The sequence below is a fragment of the Zonotrichia leucophrys genome, chromosome 2 (assembly GCF_028769735.1).
Source record: "Zonotrichia leucophrys gambelii isolate GWCS_2022_RI chromosome 2, RI_Zleu_2.0, whole genome shotgun sequence".
NCBI lineage: Eukaryota > Metazoa > Chordata > Aves > Passeriformes > Passerellidae > Zonotrichia > Zonotrichia leucophrys.
Window position 1 is genome coordinate 66,377,687 of NC_088171.1, and position 20,501 is coordinate 66,398,187.

General features: G+C 38.5%; 1 protein-coding gene across 1 annotated transcript in view; it reads left to right on the top strand.

Annotated features, from left to right (window-relative positions):
* Positions 1-17,761, top strand: part of LOC135442918 (uncharacterized) — a 150,186-nt gene extending 132,425 nt beyond the window's left edge. Inside the window, exons 11-14 of the mRNA XM_064703195.1 lie at positions 10,007-10,071; positions 13,095-13,215; positions 15,323-15,562; positions 17,705-17,761. Coding sequence (XP_064559265.1) covers positions 10,007-10,071; positions 13,095-13,215; positions 15,323-15,562; positions 17,705-17,761 — 483 coding nt within the window. The remainder of the gene's footprint in view (positions 1-10,006; positions 10,072-13,094; positions 13,216-15,322; positions 15,563-17,704) is intronic.
* The last annotated feature ends 2,740 nt before the right edge of the window (positions 17,762-20,501 follow it).

Consider the following 20,501-nt stretch of genomic DNA (forward strand, 5'->3'; position numbering starts at 1 on the left):
TGTTCTGTTAACAAATACATTAAAGAATATTAAATTTGGAAAGCAGTGCTGTTTTGTGTGACCTGCCATGTAGACACAAGGATTTCAAAGGCCCCAATGACATTTGCTTTCAATAAAGAAAAATAAACTCTGTTGCAAGAAAATCAAAACTTGAGACTGTGTTGTGGTAGAAACTGAGGAGGTACAACCAAGGCTGGATATTCAGAGCACCACAGAAAACGATTTGTCATGAGACAATGCAGGGGCACATGCTTAGGGGTGGAAATTGATCTTACAGGGCAGGGAAATATGCAAGGAAATACCTGAAATAATGCTGACTTACCCTGTTTGCTTAAAAATGTGGTGCTCTCAAAACACTGCTGAAGTTGGAGCAAACAGTGATGATTGGAGTGAGATTGCACTTGATGAGCTTTTGGCAACATAATCTTGCTATACACTAATTAAAATTCCATGGAAAAGTACTACTAACTCTAGAATTTTTAGCTGTTTCTGAACTGAGATAATGGAAGTGACTACTCAGTGTTATGTAGGTTCTCTCAGAAAAAAATTAATAATGGGGTGACTGAAAGGATCAGTACTGCCTCACAAACCAAGAACATCTTTGCTGTTTGCCCACCTTCCTCCTGCAACTCAGCCAGTATTCTTTACCAGGGGCAATTTGTTCACAGCCTCCATCTCTCTTTACCAGTTTCATCTGCTACATTTACCCCTCTGTGCAGGGCATAGAACCTTGCAGGACTTGATCATCATCACTATATAATCAGTTTTGATCCATGACCTCCCTGTGAATTACTCAAGAGCCTCCAAATGTAAAGTGCAAGTTTTGCTCTTTGGTATCTGCAGCTGAGTTATAGTAGTAAGAAAGGAGCTATTTGTTGCAGGTGGATAGTAATAAAATGTTGTCTTTCATCAGAAGATTTACCTTTTGGTTAAACAAAGGTTAATGCCTCAGGGTATTAGGTCTAATACTCTTACAGGGTCATTATCGTCACTGCCCTGACTCCTTGCCAAGTCACAGAGATCAATTTATATGATGATGGAGAGATCAGTTTTCCTTTCATTACAGTGGATAGAACATGGGTAAAATTTGGTACTATGTAAGATCGTAAATTTACTCTCCAATCGTGAATTTAACCAATGGGATCAGACCTCAATTGGATAAACATCAGATAAAACACCAATGCACATTTTCTTGCATGTTCTACCCCTTTGGATAATACTGTCATAGAGTCATCTCACAGAATGGTTTGGGTTGGAAGGGACCTGAAAGGTTTTTACATCCTGATGGTACCCACAGACCTTCCCTCATGACAGCTTTAGCTTACTAAGCATTGTACAGTCCATTCTGAGTATAACCCTTGTGGGAATATACTCATCTAAGAGCAATGCAGAGTTGAAGGTGACTTTTTATCAGCAGAAACTTACTTTTTGTCATTTACCAGGACTTTAAATGAGGGTCTTGTGTAAATTAGTTGGGGTGGGGATTTTTTCCTTGTTTGTTTTCTTTCTTTTTTCTTTTTTTTTTTCTGTCCTGAGAATTACAGGTCAAGAATACAAAAGCTGAAAATGTTTAATTCTCACTCTATCTTAAAAGTAGGTGACTTCATTTTAGGCAAGCTACCAATATGCTACATGCATTATTTGCCTGTTAAAGCATTATTTCTAAAGTCAGTGTAATGGTTTCCATTTCATTTGCGTGATATAGTAGGAATTATGGCTATCTTCTTTAGCACATAATTTTCTTTTGAAATCCATCATTTGGCTGAGCTCATTGAATTCATTATAGGTAGCCTGTTCTTGCACTTGTGAAACAAATTATCACAGAAGTCTGTGTTTGGGGACAAAATACAAAAGGTGAACTTCCTGATGGTTGGGATATTGGGCTTCTGCCCTTTGGACTTCTGATTTCCTGCTCAGTGATAGCCTGTGGCCCTCAGATGTGTGTCAGCGCCTGGGCAGACCCATAGTCTGATGTAGAAGCCATACATGTAGCACGGGGACTTCTCCACCCTGTAGGTCAGCAATCCGAGATTTCTAAATATCTCCATTCTATTAGGCTTGTTCCTGTGTCCTCAGTTGGAAGCCTGGGAACCTTCCAAATTTCTGAGGTTTCTACCTTATTGCTTCTGGGCACTTAGATAATTTTTTGTTTTAAAGGAGCTGGGGTGGGGGATTGAAGAGGGAGCATGGAAATTAACATAAGCATAAACAAAATCATGGAAAAGATGTTCTATGTGTTTGTAAATAGTCTGTTGCTGTGTTGTCACAATACCCCCAATATAGCTATAGCTCCTCTTTTAAATTGTGGCACTTTTTTGATTGCTTTGTCCAGGAATTATATGAGTTTCATTTAAAGTAAATATTAAGAGTTTTATTTAAGTAAATATTTAAATGGAAGTAATGAAAATCTTCCATATTTCCTATGTTTTTCACTAAAAATAAATTCATTTAGTTTTTACTGTGTTCTTTCACACTTTAAGATCAGAAGGGCAATTAAAGAACTGAAGTAATTCTTGATATTCTATTGAGCTGGAACAATGATTCCTACAGCTGCTGTAAATGATGATACTGCATTTGCTGCTGCTTAAGGTAATCTGACTGGTCAACTCTCTGGCTCATTATCCCACTATAAACTCCAGTAAGGAAGTCCATTTCTATGGTTCAATAAACAGAGGCAATTGGAAAGATTCTTCAAAGAGAATTAGTGATTGCCAAATCCTGATGAAGTTTAAGAGACTTCATCAAGCACTGACCACCTGTTAAAAGAAGCAAAACTCAGATGAGGATTGTAAGGAAAGCATTAGCATTACTGATGAATAGAGGCACAAACCTGCAAAAAAAAAAGTACAATAAAACCAAAATTTTAATTGCTCATGTATTCTCCAGAATTTTTTTTTCCCCAGGGTTGTTTTATTTGTATTTTTAATACATTTGGAGCCAAACTGTAGTCACGGATGTAGCTAAATCTACCTTCAGTTAGTTATTGTGACAGGGGTGCATACTCCTTAGCAGCATTAATAGACTGCATAGATTTTGAGCTGCAGATAAAGGAATTGCTCTATATGGTGGAAAGTTTTACTTCTGTAGTCTTAAAGTAGAGCTGAATTTGTTGAGTGGAATCTGTGCTGTGTGGCACATCTGACCTTTACTTCATAGAACAGATTAATTCAAGTGGAGACGAGCCAGACCTCTGGAGCCTGTCTAGTCCAACCTCCTGTTCTTGAGGTGCATTGGATTTCTCATGTGTAACCAGACTTTTTAAGGGCTTTGGAGTTCACATCAGTCTGCAAGTGGGAAATATAACCAGTAGTCTGTAAGCTGAGAGATGTTAAAAGACCATGAAGCAGAGTCCAGTTGCATTACATGCCTGCTTATGTATTTAGTACAAAGCTGAAAAATCACCACTGTTGTTCAGCCTGCTGGCAACCTGTTAGCACAATTGGTTTCTCTCATTACTGGGCAGACCCTTAGACGAGATGCAGTTTTCAGAACTAGGTGGTTATGATGAGAATATATAATAACGTCAACATGTTCACTCAAAGATACATCAGCAGAATATGATGTTATTATACAATTGTTCATATCAGCATTCAAATCAGAGAAAGATCCCAGCTGAATATGTGAAACAATTTCCTTTCAGCTGAGACTTGGAGCAGGATGTGGGCCAGCAGGAGGAGGTCTGTTCTTTACAGAGAAAAATCATTAGGCATGGCAACTCATCATAGATACTGTTGTATTTAAGACAATCATACAGTAAACCGTACTTAGGGTTTTTTCCATTTCTGTAATTTTCATACACTAATTGTAAGCGAACATCTCTCTTAAAGTATTCAAATATGTCTGCACACTAGAAACAGAAGATGATGTGAAAGGGAGTACAAATGGGAATTGTTGGATAAAGTTAAAGTCTGTACTTTTTGATTACAATTATAATGGAGGCAGGTTTGTGAGGCAATGCTTTTCTGACAGTCAGAAAAAAGAACAGGGACTCAGAAAGATGAAATAGATTGTAACCTCTGGCCTGAACATGATTTTTTTGGGCAGCTGTAACAAGCAAATTTGTTGCCATGACTCAAGTTTTCCCTATCTGCAAAACAGACCTAAAATTAGACACCTGCGTTGTGGAAGAATAAGAGGATTAAAGGAGTAAAGTTTCATGAGAGACTTTGAAAAGGCTTTACAAATAATAAAAACATTCTGTGCTGAAATTGACAAACATTTTTAAATTGAAGAAGAATGGGGGAAAACCACAATAAAAATGTCAGTGTTTCCGATTGGTATTTCCTTTCCTTTTCCCTTCAGTTGTGTCCTGATTTGCTGTCAGTACCCAAAAAGTAGAAGAAGGTTGCAAAATGCTGAAGTTCATTACGTAGCTTATGAACATTTTCCCATTGTTAATGTAAACTATTCATTTTAGATTTATAGATTGGCATAGTTCACTTTGGTTTTCAGTGGCATCTCTCATGCTGAATGGCTTTATAGTGGAGGGAATGTATTCCCTAATAAAATGTGATTACTTTCTTCCATCATCTCTTGGTAGCATATTCTGTTATATCTTACTGTTTAAAAGTTGCTGAATCTTAGTAACTGGTGACTTCTAGGCTAATCTGGAAGCACCTGAACTTGTGGAACTTTGACAGGCTAAGATGTTTCTGCCTAAACTCTCTTAATCAGCGGCAAAAGACATTTCAGCATTACATGTTTTCAGTGCTTGGCTATGGTAGTCAGATGTTCTCCTGAATGTCCTTGCATTCTCTTACAACACTCTCTAGATTTTGATGAGGGTACTAAAGGTTTATGACCTTGAAGCTACATCTTCTCAGCTGTGAAGTAGGAAGCATCTGAAGGAGCACCTGGTGGTTCTGAAGAAACTGCAGGTGGTCTCTCTCTCAACAGCAAGACAGAAATGAGAAGAATGAATTCTCTTTTTTGAGACTGGAGAGGCAAAATCTTTGTTTTGCAGAAGTTCAGTAGCCCTGCAGCAGTCAGAGCTACTCAATGGAGTTTTCTCAATGCCTCTTAAGCAAAGTGATTCAAGTTCTTTTAATTTGTTAGTCCAGTCCCATCACCTTGGACCAAAAACCTGAATGAAAACACCTCTGAGTTTTGAGAAAATTCACACCTTGTTTACAGCTTGTTTATCACACCTACTTTACAGCTGGATCTAGTTTTCATATCTGTACAAAATTAGTGTCTTTGATGTATATTCTTATAAAAGCACTTACCTTGATAGCAGAATACTACTTTCCTCTTTTGTGACTGGTAGCTCAGTTTTTGCTACATTGTTAGAAATAATGCAGTGCTTTACAGATTTATCAAAATGATCAGCCTATAATGTTGTCACTAAATGTATCTGTATCACTCAGTGTAATAAGGCTGTAGAACAACTGAAGTAAATCTCACTTGCGTTCTGCAGTATCAGTTTTAAAAGAGAGTTTGAGTTCTGTTACAAACACTCAATTGTCTAAGTTTTTAATTTGATTCTCATGAACAGTAAATTAATTTTCCATTTGAAAGGAAAGTCAGGGAGGATTTGCTTTGTTGCCTTTTCTCTTTCTCTTTGAAAAAACATCTAAGAGTTTGTGGTGGATTTTTTAGCAGAGTTCACCATCAATAATACTACCATGTGTCCACGGTTTGGCGCAACTTTCCTTTCTGGTTTGTGGCCATCTCCTTAACAAGGTCAAACAAATTTCATCAGGTAATGAGTAGTGCAATTTTCAGAGCAAATCTTATCCAGCTCCTTTAGTCTTTGCTTCCAATGAAGGGCACTCCATTTAACTGACCTCTCCATGCCTCCCTTCCCTGTGATCTCTCTCTACAGTTACCATGGAGCAGATAAGCCTCTCAGAACTTCAGTTTGCCTGAAAAGAATGTTAACTTTTCTTGCAAGTTTTTTTTTGTTGCTCATCTCAAATGTTTCTTCATTTTTAAACTCGTTTTGTGGTGTACAGTGCATTAGATATTGAAGTCACTGGGAAAGAATCTCCAGACAGCAGCCAGACTGTGAAGGAGAAGAATTAGGTGGCACCAGTGGGACTTGAGATCTGGGCTTTTTTTTTCTAGTCTTGCTGATATTTTGCTCAGTGAGCTCTCCCTTCTCCCATCCGTAAAAAAAGAGTGGGCAGGATTTCCATCACTGAAAAACATTTTAGGATGCAGAGATGGAAATTCTAAGTAAAAGATTTTAATTGGATGTCTGTTTAAACCCAAAAGAAGTCAGTACTACCTGCACTGTGATGTACCAACATGGTATTTCAAGGAGTGGGACAAAGGGGAAGCACCAGCTCTGTGTGTGGGATTGCTGTGGGCAGCGGGAGGCTGCTGGAGACCCCACAGGTTGTGTCTCTGTGCTGCCTCTCCTGCACCCTGACCTGGTGAGGAAGACATGCAGGAAGGTGATCCCCTACAGCACTCCTTGCTTGGAGTAAGATTTTTACCAAGGCCAGTGCTCCACTGGCTGTTTTAAATTGCCATGGGGAGAGCTCCTCAGCAGGAGGCTGTGATAGACTAGGACTGACCAAAAAGGTGTGTGTGCATGTAAATGTTTTCCCTAAATGCTCCATTTTTGCTGAACAATAAAAGCCAAATTGATTTTGCTTCAAAGCTTTGCTGAATTTTGTGGGCTTGCTTTCAAAAAGAAAGGATGTGTTTGGGCGGGGTTTTGTTTAATTTTTCTAATTTTTTGAAAAGTGCTATACAACCAGATCCTGCCATTTGTGAAGTAGTTTCACGCTGAAAATATCCAGTCAGCATTGATTAGTAGTGTTGAGTCAGGTTCTTGTCTTTGCAGAAACAAAGTGCACCATTGTGTGTGTCTAGGCTGAGCCCAGATTGAAAGACCTTTTCAAGCCCTGCTCTTGACAACATGCTCTGAAATCAGTAGATAGGCCATTTCTGTAATTAGACCTCAAGGTAGCTGATGAAGAAGAAACCAGGAGAGATGTGTGAAGGAGCTGGCTCACAGCTACAGCAGAGCCTGGTATCACGATATGGAGTAGGACAAATTGCTGCTGTGATTGAGCCCTTCTGCCTTCAAACAGCTCCACTTTTCCCAGTACCTCCCGGAACAGCAGCTCGCAGATTGTAGCCACTTATTTTCCGAAGGGGCCCTCGATGTCTATAGGGAGTTGAAGCTAAACCACATTTCATGCCTTCTCGTTGGGAACGCCCGTTGTCAACAATGGGTCGTTGTCACAGTCTAGACAATGCTGGTGTCGTGATGAGAAACAAGTGCCTTGCTATGTGTGCCATGGTACATGCCATTGAGAAAAGCACTTGGTTTATTCCAGTAAAGCTCTGATTCAAGGGACATTGTAGAAATGTCTATTCCACATTAAAAAAAAAAAAAAAGAATGTGGGCTGCTCTGTTTTTGAAAACTTACACATTTTTTCCTCTATTAAATTGCTTCCTGGTGATGGAAATGTCTGGGTTTTTTTTTTTTTTTTCTACTGCATCTACTTTCCTTTAGCTTGCACACCCCTGAGGTAATTAGTGTAGGTTAAAATTTACATAACTGACTTAGGGGTTTTGCAAATAGGAAAGATGGAAATTTATTCAAGGTGGTGAATAATTCATTTTAAAGCAAGTTTCCTGTTTTTTTAATCATGTAGAAGATGTATTACAGACTCATAGAGGTTTTCTGAATAGGACCTTGAGCACTGAATTTTTGATATATTTTTTTCTTAGTATAGGTAAAGAAATATTAACCATGACTCATTGCACTTTTCCTGTTCAATAAGATTTGAATAAACTTAACAAATTTATTAGGTAGATGATAGAGCTTTTTAAAAATTATCATGACACACTGTGACAAATATTTTACTAGGATCCAGAAGAAATAGTTTTAAATCATATTCCCATTGCTACTTCAGAGGCAGAGATGGAAAACAGTGCAGTTCATACAGAGAAGCCTGATTCATATTTTCTTTTGAATATTCATAATTTAATTAAGATTAGGAAGATAAACAAGGGGATTGGACAGCTGTGGGAGTCTGGTGATAAAATAAATTTTTTTAAAGAAAACTTCTTTACTACTGGCTCAGTGTAAACCTGGAGTGGTAATGTCTGAATGTTGTTACAATGTTATGGTTACTTGATATTTTACATGAAGTGGGTTTGCTATTTCATCTTATTTTTTAATCTAAGTACTCACCTCAAAAACAGCTTTCACAGACATCCCCAAGAGCTACGTCCAGGAGAAAAAATGTGAACCAACCACTATTCCAACTTTCTGAACTTCGTCTTTAACTGCCTCTGCCCAAAACTGGAAACCTCTTGCCATATTCCCAGGTGACTGCAGCCTGTTGGGCTGTGGGGAGTGTCACAGGGTGGCTCTGACAGCCCTAAGCAGTGACCAGCTCTGCTGGAGCGGAACCCGGAGCAGAGCCAGCTCCCAGCCCTTCCTGGCGATGTGGTGTGGGTGGTGATTTACCAGCCTGGCAAAGAAAATCAGTGCCAGTAGGGATGGGAGAGAAACGGGTCCTGCCCTAGAGAGTCCTAGTAAATTTTAACCAAAAGGTGTCCAGGAGCGGGAGGGCTTGGTTCTCACCAGTGGAGGGGCAGTGGTGAAGGAAGAATTGCCCATGACACAATTGCAATATGGAAAACTGGAAGGTCCCATTTTGAGCTAGTTCAGTAATGCCACCTTTGTAATTCTATGTGATGCTTGACCTGGAGGATTTATTGCATCTGTCTGAGGATAGCTGTTGGGACTGCCAACAAACACCACTGTTCTTTAAGGCAACCATGTTGTTGCTGCTTTAATTTTACAGTGTTAAAAAAGTTACATTAAAAGCTACATGCACAGGCTTTTGTTGGTTTTGTCTGTTTTTACACTCTGACAATTTTAATTTTGGAAATAAGTAGGATGTTTTGCCTTAGTCTTCAACAGACATTTCCAAGCTTCCTTGAAAACAGCAAGAAATTTATCAAAAAATTTAAGAGATTTGGAAGAAACGAGAGACTTTAACAGCCAGATATGGAGATCCGATGGGGAGTTTTTAGTAGGGAGACTCTTGCATTGTCTCCCTACTAAAATGACTTTTTGCCCTTGAGGCTTGATGAGAGTAGAAGTGGAGCATAGTTTCACACTGTTTAGATGACAGTCTAGGGTACACAGTGGGATGTCTTCTTCTGTATTGGTAGTGTATTCACATTTTATGTTGGTCTCAGGAACACCCAGGAAAAGATCAGACCTGAGAAATGCCCTTGAATGTTCAGCAAGATCTCTGAACAGTGCAGGTCATGGGGAAGAATTTTGTTTTCATGAGTGCACAGCCCTCAGCAGTTATTGTTATGAATTTTTGCACAGAGAGCACAGCCTAATACATGCTGATGCTAGCTTCTAGATGGAAAGACTTTTTTCAGCTTGCTGTGCAGGGGAAAAATAACTTCAAGCCCTCCAGCTTCATGCTCGAGAGCTGCAGAACTGTTGGGGGAGAGGACTGCTCATGTGAATTGGCCTCCCACGTGCTGTAACCTCCAAAAAAATGCCAGTCCTTCTCACCAAACATTTAAAAACTTTTGTGGTAAGACAAGAAAGGCATCACGATTTGGAGCAGATTTAAAGCAAGGCTTTAAGATGTGAGTTCTGTGGTCTATGCCTAACTGCTGTGTGTGTGTATGTAAACACACTTGAATGTATGTATGCTTGCACGTGACTGTCTGATCAGCTCTTGCAATAATAAGGACTGTAGGACACTACCGTGTACAAATATACTTTGTACCAAAAAACTTTTAAAACAAGATGAGAGCTCAGTTTCTCTTGGAAATAATGCAGTAAATATGGGAAAACACACAGGGGCGAAAAAAAGTTACGGAAAAAAAAAGTAATAAAGTAATGGTGGCTTAAGTTCCTCATTGCTTCTGAAAAGCTTCAACCAGAAGACCTAAGGCAATCCTTTGGAAAATTGCACATTTACAGCTTTTATTTCCGCGCTATTTCTGTACACTTGGAAATAAATTCTGATTTCTCTTTTTCTTCTTGGCATGTGGGACTCGAAGCACAAGGGAGCTTCTCACCACAAGAAACAAAAGTGGAGAGCCAGGATTCATGAACTCTTTCAAAGGTATGTCAGATAAAGGCTACTTTGTAATTCCATCTAGTATACTTTCCTTCTAAAGATCTTTCGGTTCTTTACAGATATTAGTGAAGGGAACTTCTCCCAAACAAAGGACCTCAGGACTAGAAATATTAAGCCTGTACATTTGAAAGAAGTCTCTGTTTCGGATTACCTCTGTTTTCAGATACCCAGCTTGGACTGTAGCTTTTAAGTGCTACACACAGTGCACTTCAAAAGGTGACCAAATGGCTTGTCCCAGCATCCTTCATCCTCACCTCTGAATTAGTCTTAGAGAGTGAAGGAAATAGGAATTGGAGCAAAGTTTTTGCAATCAATGACCTTCAAATAAATACATGCATCTAATTATCTGTAAAGAAATGAGCAGACAAAATAAAAACCCTCATGAATAGAGCAAAGAAAGCCACGTTCTGCTGTGACAGCTGATGAGCATGCTGCTGAGCACAAAAGAGGCCAAACTTCAGGGAATAAATTATTGTCTTCAATCTCATACTCAGAGAAAGGAGAAAAATGGTGCAACTAGGAGAGATCAAATGTGGTTATTTAAATGTTTGATGTTCAGTAATGAAAACTGTTTACCTTCATAATTGTGTATTAGCAGCTAATAAAGGCAATAGATACAGTAGTTTAAAAGTAATAAAATCAACAACAAAGTGTATTTAATTTTAAATTGAATTGCAAGCAAATGGGCATCCTAATGAACCCCTGTGTCAATGCAACTCTAACCAAATTAAGTGAAATAATTTCCATCATGAGAAGTGAAGTAAGTACAAAGTTCCAAACGACTTCTCTCCTTGAGAATACTTTAACTTCTCTGATCTTTCAGATCTATGTGTTAGTTGGAGCCATTCAAGAGTCAACTTTTATTATACTTCTGTTCAGGACAACTGGACCCAAGTTGGTGTGATTAAAGCTCAGGAATAAAACTTCAGATATGGTTGACCCTGTGCTTCATGTGTTCACTTCTTAGCACTTGAATCTTGTCCTTATTTCTCGTCAGTCCTCGCTTGGGCAAAATTTCCATATACTTCATTGCCACTAGCATCCACACAGACCTTCCAACTGATTCAGTTATTGCTTGGGAATTTATGTGATACAATTCTACTGTAGAGGAATCTGGAAAACAGTTTAGCTCTGAAGCAGTGGTAATTTTGCTGGTAATATGTAAATATGTCCAAATTCAAAAGAAAAGAAATAGGCAAGGTCTGAATAGAAACTGATTTCTAGCAATGTCCTGTGATCTTGGGGGCAGGAGCATCTGTTTCAGAAGAGGGGAATTTGAAACATATGTTACCTAAGCAGTATGCATGCATGAGTTGGGGATGTTTAGTGTGACTGTAATTTTCTTAATGAAGAACCATGTTGCATGTTAATCTTTACAAATGCGGAGACATCTCATATAACCTAGCATGCACAGGAGGAAAATGGGAAGGATCGCGCTGGTATTGAATTTTTCAAAAGCAAGTCAGAAAATACTGAAGGAATGTTTCAGAAATGCAGTCTAGAGAAATGTTGTTGATTTTGAGTCTTGATTTGATTCTTCTCTTTCTTTTTTTTTGTTTTTGACTGAACACCGAATGATAGCATTTTCTTTTGTGGCTAAAGACTTAACAGATTGCATTTGCTTGGGAACCTAAGGCTGCCTGGTCTCTGATGCCTGAGTTGTAGACATCCCAGTCAGTCCTGCATTGTGAGTGCACCTGATGCTGTGGTTTTTCCTTGGCTCCTTGCGGCTCCTCTCAAGAAGCTGCAGAGAGTTCCCTTGACTTCCAGCATGGCTCAGGGCCAGCCTGCCCAGCCTCCACCTTCTGAGACCCACCATGTCTTTGTCTGTGCCTTCCCTGGCTCCACCTGCAAGCGTGGCTGGAATATCACCAGCACTGGTGTGACTGACTGACCCTCCCTGGCCTCCTAAAGCATGTTGTGGAAGCAAGAGCTGACGTGTTTTGAAGCCAGCAGAGCATCTACAGATGTTTTTACTTAGGGTCAATAATATTTAGATGCTGATGACACTTAGGAACAGAGGAATTACTCATGGTTCTGTGTCTGTTGAAAAATGGGATGGGATTGCCAAAGCATGCAGCTTTATAGTGCTCATTGTAAATGACTTAGTTTTGCATTTGCTCCTGCTGTGTTCTAGGAATGAGGTTTTCTCCATAGAGTACTGTGTCTTTTGTGTATCCTGTGAACTAAGAAGGGCAGCATTGGGTTATCCAGTGTTGGGCTATTCTTGCACTATTTGCTGATATTCTGTGTTGCTATAGTGACCTTTCTTCAAAAACAAAAACTCAACAACTTTGAGTTTATATATTAACCCCCCGCCCCCAATCTTTAAATACAAAAGAAGTTAACATGTGAATAACAAGGAAAGTTCTGTGGTTCACATTCACCTGAATTTTTGTGTATGGGCATGTGTATAATTTGTATATAGAGCTCTTGTCCTGTATATATTCTGAAGATTTATAATTTATGTAAGATATACATATAAAATTACAAGACTTTTTTGAAAAAAAATAAAAACAAAAAGTAAAATTTTTAAAAACAGAATTAATTATTTTTAGTGGTTTTTGAGCAGCCTAGGCCCCAAAGAATTCAGTGTTTCCAAAAACCTGTCCAAGTTTATTGAAGCTGTCTGTCAGTTTTCAAGGTGGTGACAGAGGCAATGGTTTCCTACTGAAACATTCTTAACCTGGATCCCAAGTCCCAAAGCCAGACAGAGTTGATTACAGACAGGCAGTGGAAGCTGGGGTTCCTTATATCGACCTGTGACACAGACTGACAAATACTGGTCTTTTTTTTATTTTTTTTATTTTTTTTCTTTTTAATACTGCTTTTTGAAGCCTAGATATTTCTCTGCTTTAGCACGTTCTTGTTTCTCCTGGGTGCCCTGCAAGTCTTATGGTATGTTCAAGGAAAACATCACACTGTTGTATTTCCAACAGCAAGTGATTTCTGTGTGTGCATTGTACTTAATTTCTTTTCCATTCTTCTTCCCTTTCTAACCTCTGCAGAGTAGGAAATCAGCTACTGAAAACAGAGCAGAGTGGAATTGAAGAAGAAATGGTAGCTAGCTTTGGTAACCTTACAGATGTGAATACTGGATTAAATGGAGCAGCAGGACCTCATGGGAAGGTGAGATTCTATATGAGTGCTCTTTTCCCTCATATGAACTGCTAAATCACTGGATCAATTGCATTCCATTATTGCCTTTTGTTTTGTTTTTTTTTTCTCTTTTCATAGTTTAAGAGGATAGAATTTAGCAGTTTCAAAATATGCTTTCCAGCAAAAGTAACCATATGCTTAAAGAGAATGTCTAAAGCTATTAATGATGAATCATTTGGGCATGGCAAGAGTTCTTCAAACAGTTTGTCAGTGCTGGCCAAGCAAAGTCTTTCAGCAGGAGATGAGACAGCTATGCCACCATGCAAATGAGACAGGCTTGAAATATGATGAATCTTCTATCTCCTTTTCCTACTCGACTGACACTGGCTTTGAGGAAGGTTGTAAATGCAAGAGAGATTGTGGTATAATTCCTCAGACTGGCGTTTCTGCCCCCCAGTCACTATTCGATTATCTTCCAAATTGCTGTGTTTCAGAGAGATAAAGATTTTTTATGGCTTGCTGACTTGAAACAACCAGAAGAGCCAGAAAAGAGATGGCTAACCGGCCATGCATAGTAATTCCATTGGTAAATGACAAAATCTTTGTTTGTATGACATTTCCAAAGTTACTACAGAAGATGAATCTAAAATACAAAATGTCACATTTGGCATGCAAAACTATCACAATATATTTCAGTATAAAATTCATAGAGGCGTTTAATTTAGAATGTGTTTAATAACGAAGGCTGCCTGCATCAGTAATCCTGCCTTGAGGTTTAAAAAGATTGTCTTATTTATTCATATAATGTTAATTTTTTTATATACGATTCAGAAACCAAAAATATTAAGGTTAAATCTTCATTGTTAATTAAGATTTTCTAATTAAGCTGAAAATAATTGTCATTCAGATTAGTTGTTAAGTATGGTTTGTGTGGAGAAACAAAAGAAGTTTAACAAATTCAACTGTTTATTTAACTGCTTAATTTAATTCCAGAAGCTTTCTATCTATATGGAAATATGCTATCTCTTCCAAAATAAATCCAAGACAGGATTAAAGAAGAGATTATTTGCTACTGTGAGACCACTAAACCTAGTAGTCAAGGTAGCCATGTGATTCCTAAGTGTGGCATGGATTCTGATATCCAGTTGCATTAAAAGAAGACCTAGCACTAGTGTTTCCTCAAAATAATGCAAGAAATTGATTTCTTGGGGAAAAGAGAAAAAACAATTCTGATTCAAAGCACTATATAATTAGTTATTGCAGAAAGAGTTTTATCCATTCAAATCAACATTGGAGCCTAACTGGGAGTCCCTGTTGTGTGCCAGACCCTGCAGATTGCATTTGGGCAGTGCCAAAATATCTTCTGGTACAGTGGGACAGACCCTATACCATTATTCAGGCAAAGTTTGGTAAAGGTCATGCCATTGTGCCTGTTCCCCTCCACAAACCTCCACATTGGGAAGCTCAGCATACAAGGAAAGCACCAGAAAAGCATTTCCTTACTAAATATTCTGAAACTCAGACAACATCTTGTCAACAGCAAGTGGCAGATGTTTTCTTTTGTCTGGACTTGGAATAAAGGTGCCCGTAGGGAGTATTTATTAATCTCTACACGTGTTGCACTTTGATTACTATTTTTAAGAGAATCTGATTATGATAATCAGAAGGTGAAGGGATAGTCTGCATGCGACACAACACTAATAGCTTTGGCAAGGTTAATAATTAGTATAAAAACATGGCCTGCCATGTTCACTCTGTGCCTGCAGCCTGCTCATCACATCATGTATTGTGCCAGTCTTGAAAAACAAGCTGTGTTTTTGAAGGTATTGTTTTCCAGTTAATTCTGCCTCATTATTGTAGGGTAGTGTCTTCTGGTGTCATACTTCACCAGCTCCACCTTCCCCCCAAGGATGCTGAACATTTTATTAGTAGTATTTGTATTGTTATTTCTTTTATCTGCCATCTCTATGACTTTTGACCTCCCTAATTGCAGATCCTCCGTAAGCAGTAGGTAATTGCAGGTTGAACAAGAGTTGTCTGCTTTTCAGTAGTTATTTTCTGGAAGAAATTTGTACTTGCTAATTGTATGGTTAAAGTGAGCCCAGCCCAGATCAGTAACTCTGAGCCTTCTCTCTAGGTTGACTGCTCCAAGATGCCACAGCCACTAGAAATTCACCTCAGATGCCTGAGGGGAGTCAAAGATAAGGTCCCTAAAGGCCTCTACAGTCTCAAAGTTTCTGTCCTCAGCCGCTTAGGTGGTGCCTTGGTGGAGTGGCCTGAACTGGAGGAGCAGCCTCAGGCCAGGACAACACGGCCTGTTAGTCATGGTGGAAACTTCTACAACACTGAAATCTACTTTGGACAAAGTATCCAGACAGTAAGCAACACTTCATAAATATGCTGTCTTTGCTTTGAAAGTTAAAACACATCCGCCCTTTCTCCTTTAGGCTTATATATTTAATGCATTCCATCATGTTAATAATTTATTTAATAATTTAAGGTGCAATTTAGGAAGGTGCATTTTTTTCCCCCCAGGTTAACCCTCATCACTCACTTTAAGGGTGCCAAACATGGGCTACATCATATAGTGTTGTCAGCTAATTTTAAATTTTACTTTTATTCTCTCTTATCTATGCAGCTTGTCAGCTATGTAATTTGATTTCTGTAAAGTAGATTTAGAATAATAAATGAATGAGTGGGTGTATATAAACACATGAATGCCCAAATCCTTCTGTGAGTTTTTAGCTCCATTGACCCCCATTTGCCAAAAAAGCAGCATTTGGATTATTTTGGAAGGAGCCCAAACACTTGAGGCTCTATTCTGTCTTTTGCAACTGAGGCACACATATTTTCCTGCCTAAGCACGCTGTGCGTGGCAGGATTGTTGTGTGTCAGTTGCTCACTCTTGTAGCTAATTCCTGGTGCTGGTTGGAACACTGGTTTCAGATAAACTCTCTGGCACATGAAGGCTTCTTTACAGTTTGAAAAACAATCTTCATCTCTCTCAGTGTGTTTGCTTTTTTTTTTTGTTTTGTTTTTTTGTTTTGTTTTGGTTTTGTGCATGTTACGAGGCATTGGTAGAATGAGGAGTCTTTTCTGTTTTCAGTTGTTTATTTTGTGGTATGACCTGAATGATAGATTTCCTCCTCCACATGTTCTGTTGTGTAGATCCAGAGCAGACAGACAGCACCTATCCCAAAGAGCTTTCAAATAAAGCAACTTTTATGTGTGGCACTAATGCCTTCAGTTACTTGTAGACAGATAATTTCAGATGTTGGGTTTGTTATGTGACTTCTGCTAAGTCACATTTTCTGCTTTTTAATTGTTTATCATCTATAATTGATAATGAGCAGAGTCTGTAAATACAGCTATTGGTGCAAAAGGAATTGCAGGTATACAGAGGGAAACTGTGAATGGGACTTTCACAAGATGTTAAAACAAATCCAGGCATCCGTCAGAGAAATCACTGAGCTGTGATTCCCTCCCAGGCAGGATGCACCCATCTGGGTCACTTGCCTTGAAGTACTGTCTTGAAAGGAGACAACTGGATGCTAGGGCTGAAGGATTCTAGCATGTCCCGCTTCTTACTTTCAGCATCACATTTTTCCTAGGTCTTTGCAGATTTTGCACTTTCACGTTTGCTTCCAATTTTCTTGGAGCTTCACAGGGGACATTTAATTATCATCTTCACCAAACTTCATTTTTAGACTAGTGAACTGGCATGCAGGAATTGGGCAAGTTCCCTTAAAATATAGGAACAGGAGAAGTTGGATGCAATGACCTTCTGGTAATTCCCTATCTTCATTACTCAGTGATGTACAGCAAAAGCCATAATTTTAGAGTACCCTTTTCACCAGCTCACTTTGGTGACACAGAGTATGTTGTACCCTGGGTGACTCTACCTTTCTGCACTTCCACCTCGGCAGTGGTTCAAAACCTTAAGATATGTTTGAGAAGAAACCTTTACTTTGTGTGCTGAGAAATGAGGCAAATTTTAGGCTTCAGATGGTTGGCATCTACCAAAAGACTTAGGGTAAGTAGTGAGGTCTTAGTGGTGACCTCCATGTGAGCATCTGGGTTTGAACAGAACCTTACACACAGCCCTGCTGCGCTGGGATATATTATGGTGTGAGAAACAGAAGTGCTTATAAATGAAGAATATGCTTTTGTTTCCACTGGCCAGAATAATAATAGCAGTTCAGTGTAAACATGGTGAAAATGAAGACATGCATGCTTGGTATTGAAGGAAAGCCTAATTTTAACTAATATATTAGAGAAATTGTTCCAGAACACTACATCCTTCCAAAAATAATAACCCTGTCATGTCAGCAAAGTTGGTGTCAGCGTGGGTTACCTGCTGCGTACAGAAAGTGCTGGTCATGTAAGTTAGATCTGCCTCAGGGCTAGTCTGACTTGCACACCCGACCTTTCAAAAATGTTTTTTGTTCATTAATCAATGTTCTTTGCTCCAGCTTGCCAGCTTCCCCTCTTTCCGTTCCTTCATTGTCCTCCTTTTTAGTTTGTCAACCTACCTCCCCAAGTAACCTCTGACTACACACTAGACACAGGCTCCTAATAGCTCCAGTTGAATTTTATTTATCCTTCAGTAAGGCCAGACAGTCACACAAGCCATTTATTTTTTTTTAAGTTATGCTGAAAGAAACATATATGAATGCTTTGGATTGTGGTAAAACACGATTGCTGTTTCAAATGACTTTTTACAATTTTATGAATAGTAATGAACTGCATGATCTGAAGGCAACTTGTTTTAGACTCAGCATTTCTAGGATATTTTCATGTATTTAGTTTATGTAAGTGGGCTTTAGGCCTGGATAGATTAAGTCTGTATGGTTTAGGCAAAGTGAGAGCTGTTCTGAAGTTTCACCTACATTATGAAACAAATTCAATGTGAATTTGAGATTAAAAAATTGTGGTATAGGTCAACTGGTGGTGAAGAAGCTTTGTTCCTAAAATTCCAATATATTTTTGCACTGCCAGGTTTTTTTTAGGTCTGGAATGGAAGTTGAGTAAGGAGAGGATAGGAAGGGAGATGAGATGCTTACTGTGCATAGAGTAACGCAGTTATGCAGCTAGGTTGTCCTTGGCAGGACCTGTACAGATGTGGCTGCATCATCTTTACACTAAAACCAGGATTTTACAGGTATAGCTTCCTTATTGCTCTCTCATGGTGGCTAAGATCCTACTATAGATAAGACCTAAGCAGTGAGTAATTTTTTTTGATCATGGTGTATTAAAAGCAGTGTTTTACTCCACAGGATTATGTCCCAGTGTTAGCAAGTCCAGATTACATTTTTAACCTTAGTGATGACTTGAAGAGCTCAAAGGAGTTGCAGTATGCAAAAGTTTAATTTCATTTGTAAAAATAAAGTGCTTAGGTTGTTTTTTCTTTTTTTTTCTTTTTCCTGGCTGGCTTTTCTAAAGTTCAGTAGACATTAAAATAATTGTATGAAACAATTACAACAATAAGAACAAATCTTCACTTTTCAGAATCAAAATATTCAGTGGCTTTAATGGAATAAAAATTGGAGTGTCATAAAAATGCTTCTATTCTTTAAAAAAACCTGTTTTTCAACTATAATTTCAATTATCAGGATCAAAATATTTAGTTGAAAATTGTTGACTTTGCCTACAGGGTAGGAACTTTTAAGGAATGTGTCCCTATTTCAAGTATTTGCAATTTCTGAAACACTTCTTTAGAAAAAAATATTGCCTATTAAGTGGAATTTTTATTCAGAATGGGAAGTTTAAGTAGGAAATTTCCAGCTTTTGTGAAGGGCACTGTAAGCCAATGACGCTGCCTGCAAGTGACATTTAAAAAACACTCATTATGCTGTCCAGTCACCTGGGAAGTCAGTCCAGCACTGCTGAACAGAAACAGGGACAATTGTTTCAGGGCTGAGCTCCCCAAAGAGGTTTTTAACCCTGGTCTCACTGCATCCATTTGGATTGATGAATCCTTATTCTGTGAGAGACTCTCAAAACTGACACTTCAGCAAAGGAGGTGTGAGCTCCACAAGTGTGTCAGGACTGCTGCCATACATTTTCCCCAACATATCTGGAACTTGGGATAGTTCCAGGAATCTGTTCATATGCATGAGAAGATACCATTGCTGACAGAACAGTTCACAGAACTGAGGGTTTTTAAAGAGTTTATCAACTGGTTAATATTTATGTATCAGCGTGGCGAGGTGCTAGCAATATTATAACAGTAGCTGGGTACCATTTTGTTTTACTTGAGGGAAATTCAATATGAATAAAACAGCAACTTTTCAAACATGACATTTAATCCACTCATGTAAATCATACCAGGAGATCTATTATTCATTATTAAAAGGGCACCATATTTTTATTATACTGAAAATGAAACACAAATGCTGTGAAAAATTTAGTGCCTTTTCCTGAAGTTTCAGGACACTTATCATGCAGTCATCTAGCAGGGGCTGACACTCATTTTAAAATATAGCTACAAAATTAATAAATTTGAACTCTTTTGCTTGGAACAAGAGGATGTTCTATTTCACTGAATGAGGGATTTATTATTTATTTAAGCCTTCCTAAATACTTCAGATGGCAAAGTCCTTTGATAATGTTCACATTTGGAGTTAGATTTGTAACGAATAAAGTTCATATCTTTGTTGTTATTAGTCATTTCCAGCATTTTCTTCCCTGAAGTGCATTTTGAAAACTACATATATCAGAAACTGATTAACATGACCTTAGGTATTAATTCTTAAAATATGATGAAACAAACAGTTTCAAGGACATTATTTTCTGTATGTCAGCAGCTGTCTAAGGACTGTGATGCTTTTAATAATTACAAAACAAGGTGTCATTAGGAAAAGTAGACCACAAACTTCCCTTTCCCCCCTCCTCCTCCCCTCCTGGTTTATTTTATTCTTGAGTGAAAGGCTGGCACAAGTGAAGAACATCTAGCTCTAGGACACTTTGTAGGACATAACATAAGAGTTTTATACAGTAAGAAAGAAGATAGTGCTTGGCAGTGCCAGAGGACTTTCAAAATGAGAGCCACTTAAATTTTCTCTGGATGCAATTATTTGTAGTTGGGATGAAAAGGTGCTGCGTGAACCTTTTGGTAAATTCAAGAACTAAGCTTAAACAGACGCTTGTATTCATTTGAAGACTGCAGCGCTAATGGTTTTTTCACAGAGAAGGAACTCATAATTTTACTGCTTTTATTTGGTTTATCTGAGTTTGGGGGGGGGTCTGGTCTTTGCCATTTGCTAGATCTCTCTGCAACATCTTCTCAAAATGCACATTCTCAGAGCAATTCTTAC